The following is a 15034-nucleotide window of genomic DNA, read 5'->3' as shown; positions in this document are numbered from 1 at the left end:
CTGGGTGCATAGGAGGCCATGGCTCAGAAAGGAGAGACTGGTCTTCTGTGGAATCACAGGGAACTGGGAAGCACAAGGGGGTCATGGCCAGGAACACTAGGAACAAGGAATGTAAAGCCCCAGAAGGCCTTCCCCATGGGATGAGGACTCAGTTCCAGAGCAATGCCAGGCATGAACAGACAAGCAGAGAGCCTTGCTCTGCTGAGTGCTTTGGGAGTGACAGTCCTACCCAGACTGCTAAAGTTTGGTTGAGTGTTTCAACCTATCAGCAAAATATTACCCCAATGATTTGCTTCAGGTCCTGGAGTGGGAAATTTTCATATTTAGTTGTGAATCACAAGTATATAGTGATTCCACACACTAATTCCTAGGGAATAGAGTTCCAAGGACCAGAGACATCCTTAAGTCAAAAGATGCTTAAGATAGATGCTTAAGAAGCATAACTCAAGGGGGTGAAAACTTTGCAGATATCTAATCTGAAGAAAAATATCTGGATCCAACATGGTTCACTTACTTTCGCACTTAAATGGCTAATCTGTCTCTGTTGAATTTTTATCTACAAAGATACTGAGAAAAGGAAATCAAGCATTATTACAAATGGTAATCCTGAATTATTAAATTGTACTATATTCCCTAGGCTGAGGATTTAGGCTAAACCAGACAGATGGGGCTTGAAAGGCCCTTGAAAACATTCTATGGAAGACAGTAGTGAGGGAAGATACCTAGACCTGATCTTCTGCCCTCCCTCTTATCACCATCCTTCCCTTACTCAGGCCTGGACGGTGCGTGGACATCACCACCAAGTGTTTCTGATCAAAGAAACTGTAAAACATGGTTCTTGGGCTCTGAGACATTTCCTGCTTCCCTCACACATATGCTTACGTTTGGTGTGCATGCACGCTTGCCTACCAGCACACAGAAAAAGACAGCAGAAAAGTCAGGCAAGTATTTTCAGGTTCAATTAAAAAAAAAAACCAAAACAAAAAAAACGAAACAAACCATGGAACCAGTAGCACTCTTAATTTCCCATGATCCCAGCCCTACCCCCTTACACAATATAGCTGCACATATCAAAGAAAATCTGTCTAGCCAGGTCACCTCCCAAAACTATGGCCCTTCCTGAGTTGAAGCAAGACCCAGCCCATGAAACACTGGGTAGAGAGCAGGCACATGCTGCCACTCAGACACCCATTCACTCCCGGTACCTTCAAAAGCCCATCCCTCCAGTGACTGGTTTCGGTTCCTTGCTGGAATTGTTTTCTGGATTCTCAGAGCTTGCTGCTGTGATTTCCTAGAGGTGAACACAGAAATACCCCTCCTTCCCCAAACACACACACACACACACATACACACACACACACACACACTTCTGGGATCCCAGTGCTCCGGAGCCTTAGAGGCATCAGTTGTAACCCAGGTTGTGAGTGCGCTCTGCAAATCAGAGATCCAGGCTAGCTTACTCCCATTAACCAGCCTCAACCTGAGAGCCCACTCCAACTGAGTCCCTTCATCATTCATTCTTGGGATGCATCTCAAAGAGAAAGCACTGGTTGGAACTGCTGTTTTTAAATTATTAAAATAATTTGCATAGCTAAATTGTAGGTCTAAGGCTTCTATGAGTAGGAGAGTTAAGTGTCTGACAGGGTGCTTATGAAAATACAGAAAGCAAGCTCCCTAAGTTCCACTTTTGGTGTAACTGAACAGTGCACAAACACACACACACCCACACACCCATCAGCCATCTCCTTGTCTCTTCTCTGGGGATAATATGCCAGAGTGTCCTAAGATTCCCCAACAATGGAAACAGACTGGTCAGAAGAGTTGTGGAAGCAAGCAGCTACTACTTGGGGTGAGCTGGCTAAGCTGCCTCCAGGACTTGGAAGAGGCAGGTGCAGCAGCTGCCCAGTGAGGAGGGACCCATGGGTAGGAGGTAAAGCTCTAAAGCCAGACAGCGTTTGTTCATCATAAAGAACTGCCCAGCAAGGTCTTAGCAGCAGGGGGAAAAAAGACAATATGAAGACAACCAGTGTTTATGCTTAATGCCTAGATGCCCCCCCGCCCCCAGCAGAGACCCAGAATGACTGATGTATTCTTTTAAGACGATTTAAGTCTCCTACAGAGGAAGGGCTCCTCCATGTTCCTTCAAAGAGGATGGAGGTAGCAGACACCAGGCCCACAATGATCATCCGATAGGTTGAGGAAGCCAAGACATTTCCCAATGGGAAATCAACAGTCTGTTGCCTCAACCCAGCAGCCACCTACACACAGCTTCACTAGTCAGCATAGAGAGCCTGCCCCTAAGGGTCATCCCAGGAGGACACAGCTCCAAATTTGGGGTCACTTACTTCCCAATTGCAAACTCCATGATCCTAAATTTCAAGCACTGTGGAATGAGTCCTCAACCATCACTCACTATCCAGTCACAGGATTCCCTGATCTTCCTGAGAGGCCATTTCCTGAAAACATAGTTGTTTAGTGTAAACCTTGGTCAAGCCTAACTTTCTTTCCTTGGTCAATTCACCATCTACCCAGGATTTATTCACCAGCAGCTATGGGGTCTGAGATATCTTAAAATTTCCCTTCCCATCTCCTACCCTCCTTACCCTAACCTCCCCTCCCACCCCCCAAAAAAGAACCAAGACACATGAAAAGTCCAAATAATAAATAATTGCCCATAAGAAATAAATTAACATGGAGCTCTCTAATGGGGAAGGAAAAGGAAAGGAAAGGAAAGGCCACCAGAACAGGCAGCTGGGGGCTCAGTTCCAACCTTGTGAAGAATGTTTTTTCTGGCCACAACTCCATGACCTCCCACTCACACACTGCAATGCTTCTCCCTCCCAGTCTCTGCACACAGACAATCTCACACCCCAGAAAGGGAGATCTGCTCAGAGACAGCCACTGGGGAAAGAGACACAGATTGGTAATGCCCATTTTCTCTAATAATTTCCCCCAAATTTTAAAACAAGTCTGGCTCTGATAACCAGGGACGTGGGTTAGCTGGGCCTTGTCTTCACCCAAGTAGAAGGAAACTTGTGGTTTCCATGGCTCTTCTCCTGGGCTCACCCTGATGTTCATACTAATATAGTTGCCATGAACCACCACACTCTGATTTCCATTTTACAAAAGATAAATTCATTTCTTAGTTTCCCCCTTAGTCCCTCCCTCCCTCCCTTCCCACCCACCTTTACCCCTGCTCTGTTACATACATGTAAGTACAAACATAAACACACACACACAGGCACACACACACACATACCTGGTCTGCTTCTTTCCCACCCCCTAAAAGGATTCCACTTCATGTGGAATCTCAGTCTGCCTACCCTTCTTCTCTTACCCTCCCTCCCTCCCCTCCCCTCTCCAGGCCAAGCTAAATCACCCAGTAAGGCAGCTCTCTCGGGAGAGAATGTTCCCAAAGACAGAAATGGGCTGTGAGCATCTACCCTCAGATGGGCAAGCAAGCAAGCAGACAGCATAAGCAAGGCAGGCAGGAAGAGAGGCAGACTGCTCTGCCTCTCCATTCCTGTTTTAGGTCCCTGATTTCCCACTATTGCTGCTCTGTTGGATTACTTTTGCCTCTTTTGTTAAACAGCAACAGAGCCCTGCCACCTATGGTCAACCACCTTCTTTGTCCTCTTCCTTTTCCCTCCTGCCAAGTGCCCTATTCTCAGAAAGCCCAGATTGCTGCCTTCCATCTTGGTGGGCAACCTGCTGGGGCCCCGAGTGAGGTGCAGAGGGGCTCCCCAGCTATTTCCCAGTGACCTCTATTACATCATCGTCCTTATCCTCATCATCATTGGAGCTGAACCCCACCTCAGCAACCTCATGAGAGTCAAACGGAGGCACCTGGGACCGGAGAAGGCCGCCAGCTGGGTAGCCTGCATGTGGGGATATGTAGCCTGGGTAGACAGACATGCCCCGTGAAAGGTTGCTGGGCAAGACAGGGGAAGGAAAAGGCGCAAACATCCTCGGCTCGGACAGGAGTGGCTGTGAGAACGGGAGTGAGTAGCTGGGTAGTATCCCTGGTACAGAGGGGTTGAGCATGAAGGAGGGGTTGCTGGCAGTGACTGAGGTAGCCGTGGAAGAGGAACTGACGGGGCCTGCTGGCACCAGAGGGTCAGTAGTCACTGGAAACACCAGGCGGGCATCTGCCAGCAAATTGGACAGCTGGTAGTAGGAGGGGGTACTGCCCATAAACAGGGAATTCTCCCCAGCCTGGGAGGTGAAGGGTGGGGTGAGGTTATGGTTTAAGGAGACGGGTGGCATGGCAAACCCGCCAGAAACTGGATACCCGTGTTCATACGGCTGCACGGGGGCTGGCAGATGGCCCTTCCTGGACCGCCGGCGGGCTGACTCCTGGGCAGCAGGTGGTGTGGCCAACTTTCGCTTGTGGCCCCTTAAGTCCAACACTGGGTGCCTGTCACCACAGGGCTGGCCGGTCACCAAGAGGGAACTATTGAGGCAATGACCCCCATGTCTAGGTTCAGTCCCAAGAGCTGTCCCAGGAACAGCACTGCTGTCCACAAGTTGAGCTGGGGGGCCAGGCAGGGCAGCATTGGAGCTTGGGGAGCTCTGACGGGATTCCCGGGCAGCAGCCACATCTGCATACTGCTGGAGCTCACTGATGATCTCCGGGCTGTCTGGAGAGACAGGCCTGGCCAGCCCCTCAGGGTCGGGGGCTTTGGGTGATGAGGCACTGTGTCTGCCGTTGCTTGTAGACTCGAGAGAAGGCCCCTGGGAACCTGGGGACAAAATGTAGGTAACTGAGAACCAGAATGGTCAGGGACAGAAGGCGGGTGTAAGGCAAAATTCCATTAAAAAAAAAAATCCTGTCCTGTGGTCCCCCAAATTCAAATAGTTTGATGTGCAAACAACATCACCGAGTCAATTTTTCCCAATCACAAAGAAAGAAGTCCTTTGATCTAGGAAACAAGTCTATCCATGCAAAGACATGTAACTTCTCTGTACCCCAGTTCCCTGTAAAACTCCACCAAGGTGAATCCTATGAAATAAAGGATATGAAATGCTGAAAGATATTCTTTTAGTCACACTCCTTCTGGGGACAAAGATGGTCAGTGACCAGGATGGGCGAAAAGAGGAAAATGAAGTTTAAAAAGCAGTCCATCCTGGTTAAAAACAAAACAAAATCCATGGCCATGAAAGTGAATGGGGCAACTGGGAAATCTGAAAATGGCCTGAATAGTAGGTAATATTATGGAATTGTTAACTTTTTTTAGTGCGATAATGGTTTTGTGACTAGGAGAGTATGTCCTCAATCTTAGCAAATGTGTGCTGAAATATTTAGGGATGAAATGACATGATGTCTTCAACTTACAAATAGTTCAAATAATAGGAAGGAAGAGAGAGAAGAAAGTTTATGAGAATGGTAAAAGTCATTGGATCTAGCTGCAGGATAGATACATGGGTGCTCACAGTGCTGTTCTTTCGACTTGTCTGCATGTCTCTCAATATCCATGATAAAAGCTGGGAACAAGAGCAATCTAGCTCTCATACCCTCATACCTCATGGTGGGAGGATAAGTGAGAACCACTCCCATAGAGGGGACTTTTGCAAGAGTTCCTAACATTGTTAATGTGCCACACATATACTCTTTGATCTGGCAATCCCACTTCTAGGAATTTTTCCTACAGATACACCCATATGACTGTGAACCAGTACTGTAATGGTGGAGCACAACAATCTAAATGTCCAGGGACAGGGAACTCGGTAATGCACTGTATTATACCCATCTAACTGCATCTTGTGCAAACCTTCACTGAGGAACATTTAAAGAAAGGATAAGGAACAAGCACTGAGATACACTAGTGAATGAAGAAAAGAGCAAACAGTATATTACAGTCAGTTAGCATTTGTTTTAAAAATACAAAGAAAAGTTATATACGTATATACATTTTTTTAATATACACAGATACACACATGCACACGTACATATCCCTGTACCATGTATATGTATAGAATATCTCTTAAAAAACAAAAAAACAAAAAAAAACAGGAGGGACTTCCCTCGTGGCGCAGTGGTTGGGAATCCGCCTGCCAATGCAGGGGACACGGGTTCGAGCCCTGGTCTGTGAGGATTCCACATGCCACGGAGCAGCTAGGCCTGTGTGCCACAACTGCTGAGCCTGTGCTCTGGGGCCCGAGGGCCACAACTGCTGAGCCTGCATGCCACAACTGCTGGGGCCTACGCACCTAGAGCCCGTGCTCTGCAACGGGAGAGGCCACTGCAATGAGGGGCCCACGCACTGCGGCGAGGAGTGGCTCCCGCTTGCTGCAACTAGAGAAAGCCCGCGAGCAGAAACAAAGACCCAACGCAGCCAAAAATAAATAAATAAAAATAAATAAATCTATAAAACAAACAAACAAAACAAACCAGGAGTAGCACCTCCAGGAAGGAGCAATGGATGGCTGGGAGTATGAGGGAAGAAAAACTTACTTTTCACTTTACCCCCTTTTGTACCCTTTGAATTGTGAACCATGTACACATTATCTATTCAAAAAATAAATTAATTACAAACCAAACCAAAAAAAAAAATGCCATGTAGGTCAATGGAAAGTAGAAGCCACTATACCTGAGGCAGCCATCTGACCATCTTCAGGGGCCTTTGGTTTGCCAGTCGCCCGGACAGCAAAGATTCGCCCATCACTGGTACGGATGTATGTCCCTAAGAAGAAACATGAGGAAGACTGTTAGCAGCAGACATGCAATACAGCCAACCCTGGGAAACTCCAGGCCTAGGCACTGTGGGCTCAGAAACAGTTATAAAACTGGTGTCACACCCTCTCTCAATATGCCTGAAATGAGGAGTGGGATGACTGAGCTGTGGACCCAATATTACTCACTTATTCCACAAACACTGACTGCATGACTACCATATACCAGACACTGTTCTAGACACTGAAGTACACAAGACAGAAAAGGGCCCTGTCTCACGGAGCTTAACTCTAGAGGGGGAGATAGACAATTATACTAGAAAATATCAGGAAAGGTTAAATGCAATGGAGGAAATAAATAGGGTGCTGTGAAAGAGAGTAAATTGGCTCCTTCTGTTCTGGCCCAGGTCCTCTTGATCTGGAAGGAGCCTTTTTCCCTCAATAACACCCCTCCCTTGGTAGGAATAATTCAAGATGGGCATTCTATTCCCACACGGCACTCGTCTACCTTCCCTTGGTCTTGAGCATGTCATTTGATCTATCTCTTGGTAGGGCTGCCTCTTGGCCAGAGGTCAAAAAACTTTTTCTTAAAGGTTCAGTTAGTAAATATTTTTGGCTCTGTGAGCCATAAGGTCTCTGTTGCAACTACTCTGCTGCTGTAACATGACAGCTGGGTATGGCTGTGCTCCAAAGGTCTTTATTTATGGACACTGAAATGTGAATTTCATATGGCTTTCATGTCACAGAATACTATACTTTTGATTTTTTTTTTCAACCAATTGAAAATGGTTGAAAATGTAAAACCCATTCTTAGCTCAGAGGTACAGTAACAGGAAGCAGGCATGATTTGGTCCGTGGGCCACAGTTTGCATACCCCTGCTCTAAGGCCAGGAAGAACCCAGTAAGGGGGCTACATATGACCTTCTCTGGGTGTCATGTATTTCATGGCATCTTTTCCCTGAAACTAAAGTACTTTAACCCAACAGAGGCTAGGGCAAAATCTCCTTACTAAACAAAGACCCTTGGGGAGCCTCACACAGCAGAGGCTGACATAAAAGATAGGCTTCAGCTGTGTCCTAACACCCTCCAGCCCAGATTTCTCCAGCAATCTCACCTGGAGAACTCCATAAGGAGGCCAGAGGCAGTGGACTTTTCAAATGGCCACACTGGAAAATTCTGTCATGCAACCCAGGTATACTAATTCATCCACCCACTACATTTCCTAATCAGAGACGTCCACCCCACTCTAAGCAAGTAGGTAAGATGGCACAACAATAAACATATTGGCTTATAACCCATTCCACAGCTCATTCCCTCTGATTCTGGTCTCCCTGTGTGTAGTGTAAGTGCTAGACATTAAGCTTTTGATTGCTAAGACATCCATTTCAAAGATATCCATCTTGGGTAAACAAACTGCCAGCTGTACGGCACAGCTACTAGCTAAACTACTAGGTAAGGAACCAGGCTGCTCCCTCCCTTGAAAATTTCCTTTTTAAAAAGCCTGAGGTAACCTAGGTAACTAACCCTTGAGTGACCTCGCTCTTCCCTTCCCACACACTAATTCCCATTCTTATGGTTTAAATTCACCAATAAAGGGACTTCCCTGGTGGTTCAGTGGTTAGGACTCTATGCTTCCACTGCAGGGGGAACAAGTTTGATCCCCGGTTGGGGAAATAAGATCCCACAAGCCACACGGCGTGGCCAAAAATATAAATAAATAAATTCACCAATGAAGAGTGAACCTGTGAAACCTTAGCCACCCCACTCTTGGACCCTAATAAAGACAGAGACCCAGGTCCACAATCTCTTTCTCTCTCTCTCTTCCCACAACCTTCCTGTGTGGCCCTTGAGTGTGCCATGTACCCTACAGGACCTGTGAGTAGTAAACCTTGTTTTTTCAAAGTTCCCTGATGATTGTTGCTGAGGTACATCTTGCAATCATAATAAGAACAACAAGGGCTGGTCTAGCCACAACACTGGCTCTGGGGAAGTGTATGTGGGGGCTTGCCACAAGTACTACAGGACTGGATGAGTCCCCCAGGCATTCCTAGCCGATACTATCGATAGGCTGAGACCAACACAAAACACTGTGTGTATCCAAATCCACTCCAAGATTCTCCATAAAAACAATGGCAAAATATAGGAATGCAGGGACCCTAACTCCTTTCTTTTAAGCCACTGACAGATATCCTTTGAGCCCACCCCAACTCGGCTAAGCTCCTAGAAATGTCATTTTCTCATGTTTCCCCCACATGTTACACTCCTATAGGATGATTCCTATCTTCTCTCTAGCTCAAGCCATATGTATTTATTTTGCTTGCCAGCCCACCACTCTCAACCAAAGGTAGGGAATAAGCCCTTTGGTCAGGCTCTCACCTTTTGTCCCACGGATGATGTGGATGCTCTCACCAGCATTAATTCTTGCCTGTACGTCTGTGGAGCTGTTGAGTCCAGGAATAACAATATCTAGTGGAGACAACAGACCTCAGATTTAGATTACATGGGGCCTGACTGAAGGAGGGAAATAAAATGCAAAGTCCACATGCACTCCTGTTCCTCAATGGTTTCCCTAAAGCATCTCAGTGGAGCAGAGGTCAGAACCAAGGAAGGTGAAACCAGCAGGGCCTCTCACAACTGTCTAAACAAAGAATACTGTGAAAACAAGAAACTTTTTAGAAATCTGATCATCTTTCTGATCAAGTTTCCTTGATTTAATTTAAAAATCATAGAGTTTTTGGTTTAGAAAAAGTTTCAGTTCAAATGGTTATTTCTATTTTTGTTTCTCCTTCCCTAAGCTATTTGCATGTATCTGCTGCTCCTGTCACTATGAAGAGAAAGAGCATTTTCAAGAATCAGCAGAGAAATAGGATTATGAGAGGCTCTCTCTTTTTTTTGGCTGCGCCGCAGGGCAGTGGGATCTTAGTTCCCCGACCAGGGATCGAAACCACACCCCCTGCAGTGGAAGCACGGAGTCTTAACCACTGGACCACCAGGGAAGTCCTGAGAGCCTCTCTGTTTTTAATTTGTTTCAAATTTTTTTTTTTTTACAATGAACAGCTATTATTTTCATACTCAAAAAAACCAATTAAGATGTTTTCATGAAAATGTATTATGAATATTTCTAGATAACAAGATGAAAAACAGCATCATGAAATGCTTTCCTTCCCAATTACCCTGAACCACAGAATCAACTGCAGGGACGGATGGGCTGCCCATCTCCTACCACTGGCCCATCATGCTCGATCTACATTAAACTTACAAAGAAAGAAGCAAGCGACATTTAGGTCTTTTAACTAAAGAGGTTGAGAGCTGTCCTTCATACCCACCTGACCCTACAAGTCAGGCAGGACTCAACACATTCACACCTCTCTCTGAAGACCAACCCTATGTCCAGTGACATTTCCACAATCTCTGCAGTGTTCAGAGTCCATCCCACCCACCACATTCAAGAAAACCCAGTTCCGTGTTGCTATTCTTAAGACATTTCATTAGAATGCAAATTCTTCAAGATCAGGGACTGCTGCCTTCTCTATTTTTACCTAGAGTGCCAATGTAGTATGGCCTAGAATGCAAACATTGTTTAATAAATACTTCCTGAATGAACAAAGCAATTTTAAAAGGGACAGCACCCTGGAAGAGAACTCAGGAGTTCCCAACCTGTTGTGGTGACCACCTTCTGCACAAGGACTCCCGCACGTTGCAGGTAGTTGATTGGGAAGTTCATAGCTGGATTTGTGCTGGAGGCAGAGCTTACACTACCTCCCAGTGGGACATGCCGTGGCATCATGGGGATCGGGGTGGACTGTACAGGGCGAACACTGGCCACAGGCTTCTCATCACTCTTCAGTGTTGGCTGCCTAGGAGAGAAAGAGAAGCACACTAAGGAAGTTTGGCAGAACAGCCCTTACTTACCTTTCTGCAAAGACTGCTGAGCCTCTCCAGACTTCCCCATTCTACAGCCTCAGATGCTGCTGAGAGAAGGATCAAAAGAACCTGCAGGGTATGGTAAATTCAAAAGGAGACTAGAGGCAGGGCTGAGACAGAGAGGAGACAGAGACAGCAAGGGATAAAGCCTCTCAGAGTCTAATAAGAATCAGATGTCACTGGAATAATGCCTTTTTGGAAATGTGAGGTGACATCTGCTCCTCTAGAATTTGGACTGCCTACATACATTAGGAATTCGTCCTTGGAAGGAATTCGTCCTTGGATCAGGTAGAGGCAAAGAGGCATTAAGTGGGGAGAAGTTCTTCAGAACACGGTGCATACTAATTTGAAAATAAATGGGTGGAATTTTCCCACTAACCCAAGAAAATAGGGCCATGTGATGTCACATGTTCTGGTGATCTTGAGACCATCTATCCAGCTTTAACCATCATTACCCTCTGAAACCTCAAGTTTCAATAAGTAATGCAGACACCTCTCTCCTCTGTATTACTTTTCAATGGACTTCTCCCAGGGCCAATCCCCAAAGTGCCCCTATAGTCACAGCCACCACAAAAGCAGCAGCAGGCAAAACGCCGTGCACAGAAGTTGGGCTTCTAAATGGCACATAGCCATGGCCAGCCTGAGCACTGGTTGTGCATCTCTTACTACCAAAGTGCCAAATGTTATCCTGTGGTCAATGATGCATTCCTCACTTTTCACCTTCCTTTCAACTGGATGTTGGTACCTTAAGAAAGCTACTCCTTATTTAAGGTTTTTGAAATTAAGCCCCTGTCTCTAAGCTTTCTGAAGTCTGCATCTTTGGTCTTTAGTTCTGAGAAAGAGAGCCTCTTGGACTGGTACGCTCTTCGTCATCTGACTGAAGACTGGCACATAAAAGAACACACCACTGCTGTTGGAGTAGGTCTGCATGTCTCCTCAGTCACACTGCTCTCAGGTTGCCTTTGGGCAACCCCTGGGGCCCTGTGGATGCCATCATTCCCAGATAGGCCAGGTAGCACAGCAAGCTCACCAGGATCTGGGACCCACTTCCACAATGCCTGCCCAGGGTGGCTATGCAGGAGCTGGGGGCCCTGCTCAGATGTCAATGGGACTCTTCTCAGGATAAGAAGTCAGAAGGGTAACAGGAATATAGCCTAAGCCCCATACTCTGCAGAGGCTAAGGCTAGGAATTTGGGTGGAAAGGCCTCCTCACATGTACCCAGACAGGATAAGGAATCAGCAGGATCACAGGATGGCTCATCAAATGCTGTGAGAGGCCGATGCCTCCCACAGGGCCAGAGTTGGGCCAGAAAAGGAGCTGAAATCTCCTCACAGCCCAGCCCATTTGTCACATCTTCCCTCCATATGGCTTTTCTCCTACTGGGTTCAGACTTAGTCCATTCCTGCTATTACAAGGAAAAGCCCAGAAAAGAGATAAAAGGGGTGGACGACAAGAGGAGAACATACTCAGGCAACAGTATCTTGGAAAATGACACAGAAATAAAGTTTGAAGGCTTTGAAACATAGCAGTTTTCTACTTGAAAGCATCTTATACATAAAAAGTAGCAAATTTACTCACTAAAATTTAGTCTTACATAAAATCTTACATGGCTTCAGTTCCTTTAGAAGCTCATTTGACAAGTTTGTTTTTTTTTTTAAACATGGAATAGTCAAAAGAAACAATTCTTAAATCTATCCCTCTCAAAATAATTATCTTTAATTCAAGATAATCAAACAATGTAAAAATGCAAACCAGGCAATCAGGAAGCTGATCTGATAAAGGCTATGAGGCACTTTGTCTTGTAATGAGGAAAAAAAAAACACAGATACTATTCTATAATTTCCTACAAAGAGCTTTTCTCCCACCTAGCAATTGGCTTCCATGCTTTTCCTATTCTTAATAGTTCTGGAAGCTGTACTCAAGAAAAAGATTTTTTGCTCAGGAATAAGGCAGACACAGAATGAAATTCCATTAGGAACAGCAGAATTCCCTGACTACAATCCAAGACCCATAGAAGACCTGGCCTTCACTCTTGAACTTCGCTGCTAAGTGAGGGCTAGCACCAAGGTGCTGCAGATAGGAAGCAGCTGTGTGGGAGGGCTGGGCATTTGTGTTATGGGAAGCTGCATCTCCTCGGGAGTCCAGAGGGACTCTCCTGAGTCACAAGGCCAGCAGCTCACTCTTCCAGCCAGAGATGCTTAAAACACCAGGGCTGCTGAACTGCTTCAGCACCTCATCCAAGAGCAGAACCTCTCAGTTCACAGCAGCCAAAGAGCAAGTTGTAGGGTCTCCCTTTATTTAAAAAAGGAACCAGTTGAAAGGCTTGGCCCTGGTCCAGCAGCAAACCTTCCTCCCTTTTCAGTGACTCACCAGTTTCTCTGACTGAAGGCAGGGATGCTGGTCAGGCTCTGGTCACTGGCGGGGTAATACTGCGCATATGATGGGCGGGTGTAGGGGACCGATGTACGTTTGTCTTCCTCATAGCTTTTCTTTGCTGCTTTTTTCTCAGCTTTGGTCAGCTTGTGATCCTTTCGGTTAAGGAGCAATGACTCATGCTCAAAAGGCTCCTGGGGACACAGGAGGATGTTGATTTAATTACCAGTCTTTGTGACGTACAATAAGCCTTACTTTGAAACCTAGAAATGGCTGGCTGTCTCTAGTATTTAGCAAAGAGCCTGCTCTCAGACAGACAGGCGGGTTTACTGTCTTCCTGTCAGGAGCATAAATTCTCAACTGTAACCTAGCACCAGCTTTAGACAACCTAAGTCTGCCTTCCATATCAAAAGAATGGGAGAGTTCAGAGAATTACCAGACTATATTTTCAGAACTTTCCCCCCTCTCTTTCTGCTAGGAAAACTCACAATGGCCAAATTATTCTCATGACTGAGCTCACACTCCTAGGATGAGACTAGGATAGGATAGGTGGTTTGGAGAGGGGAGGGGGACTGTCTGCGGCAAGGAAAAGAAGCAGCTAAATTCAAGTCATCTGCGTGAAACAAAACTTTGGATGAAGGAAACAAGCTTGCCAGACAAGCCTCCCTCAGTGGAGAGTGCAGTACTGGGACACATGCATACCAGGGTCTTACCTTGGTGATGAGGTGAGGGTATTTCAGACAGGCAAGTTGCAGGACTGGCTCCTTGATCCCCTTTATGTTCAAGGATGCTTGGGGAGCTGGCTCCTTCTCAACAAAGTGCAGTAGGTTCTCCACCTCCTTTCGAGTAAAGTTCAGCATTGGATTGAGATCATCCACGACCCGATCTAGAAGGGAGAAGACATGGAGAAAGTCAGTTCACAGCAAAGAAAACTGCAAAAGTACAGCTACAAATATTGGAAGAAAGGTTGTGGGTGGCATAATTGTCACTAATATCTAAACCACCTCAGGCCACCCCATATCTGAAAGTCAAAGAGCAGGTCTGAGGCCCTCATGAAACAGAAATATGTTAAGAGAAAACTGCATAACCAACTCAGCTCTTATTAAACCCATCTTCAACAATATGAGGTAAATTCCCTCTTAAGCAATTATTTGAATCAGAATGAGATGGAAGGAACTGCTAGCTTTCTATGACTGAAAGCCTGTCTGTGTTTCTACATCCTGCCCCCCGGGGTCCCCTCCCACCCTTGATACAATTAGAATGGTAGCCTGTATAAATGTGCCTCTTCTGAGCCTGGAAGATGGCCCACCTGACATGCCCTGCTTGGAAATCTGACGGTCATAGATCTTCTTTTCGAGGGTGAAATCAGCCACAAGGCGATAGATGTGACAGGGCTTTTTCTGGCCGTAACGGTATACCCGACATACTGCCTGAGCATCATGGCAAGGGTTCCAGGAAGCATCAAACACCACCACTCGGTTGGCACCAATCAGATTCACGCCCAAGCACCCAGCCCTTTAAAACACAAGCCAATAATCACAGAACCTTTAGTTTTAAAGATAGTTTTCAAATTGGTTTCACCCTCTGTGACTCCTACCCCAATATCGTGCTCTTTATCCTAAGCAGAATATACTGAATGATTCTGCTAATGAACAGTGCATTCCTCAAGCACGGAAAAGTATGCCCTGAAAGTCCAACATGGAAGTACCTACCAGCTCAGAAAGAAAACCCACTCTCCCATCCCTCTGTGATGAGTAAAGGCCCACATCTTGGCCCCAGAGTGATGTCACTGGGTGAGGGGAAATGTCTGCGTACCAATGTTTCTGATGTGTTTAGTCTAACAGCTTAGGAGAATGACTGGTTCATACCCTATCGAGGGCGTTCTGATGGCAGAAGGCAGCACAGCCTTCAAGTCGCTTGGCATGAGACAAATAATGCCATCAGCCTTTTATAGTTATATTACATTTTCTACTTATTAAAAGCACTTTCACATTCATCACATCATCTAAGCCTCAGAACCGTCCTGACAGAAAAGCTAATTATGACCATTGTGAATGAAGGTCT

General features: G+C 46.0%; 1 protein-coding gene across 4 annotated transcripts in view; it reads right to left on the bottom strand.

Moving 5' to 3' along the window:
• Positions 1-3202: 3202 nt before the first annotated feature.
• Positions 3203-15034, bottom strand: part of RAD54L2 (RAD54 like 2) — an 88007-nt gene continuing 76175 nt past the window's right edge. For all 4 annotated transcript variants that reach the window (XM_036870392.1, XM_036870395.1, XM_036870394.1 and 1 more), the window contains 7 exons: positions 14280-14485; positions 13684-13856; positions 12968-13164; positions 10330-10529; positions 9049-9138; positions 6591-6683; positions 3203-4742 (listed from right to left, as the gene is read on the bottom strand). In XM_036870392.1, coding sequence (XP_036726287.1) covers positions 3748-4742; positions 6591-6683; positions 9049-9138; positions 10330-10529; positions 12968-13164; positions 13684-13856; positions 14280-14485 — 1954 coding nt within the window. In that variant the 3' untranslated portion in view covers positions 3203-3747. The remainder of the gene's footprint in view (positions 4743-6590; positions 6684-9048; positions 9139-10329; positions 10530-12967; positions 13165-13683; positions 13857-14279; positions 14486-15034) is intronic.

Source organism: Balaenoptera musculus, chromosome 11, assembly GCF_009873245.2.
Source record: "Balaenoptera musculus isolate JJ_BM4_2016_0621 chromosome 11, mBalMus1.pri.v3, whole genome shotgun sequence".
Classification (NCBI taxonomy): domain Eukaryota; kingdom Metazoa; phylum Chordata; class Mammalia; order Artiodactyla; family Balaenopteridae; genus Balaenoptera; species Balaenoptera musculus.
This window is presented reverse-complemented; position numbering and strand designations above follow the sequence as displayed.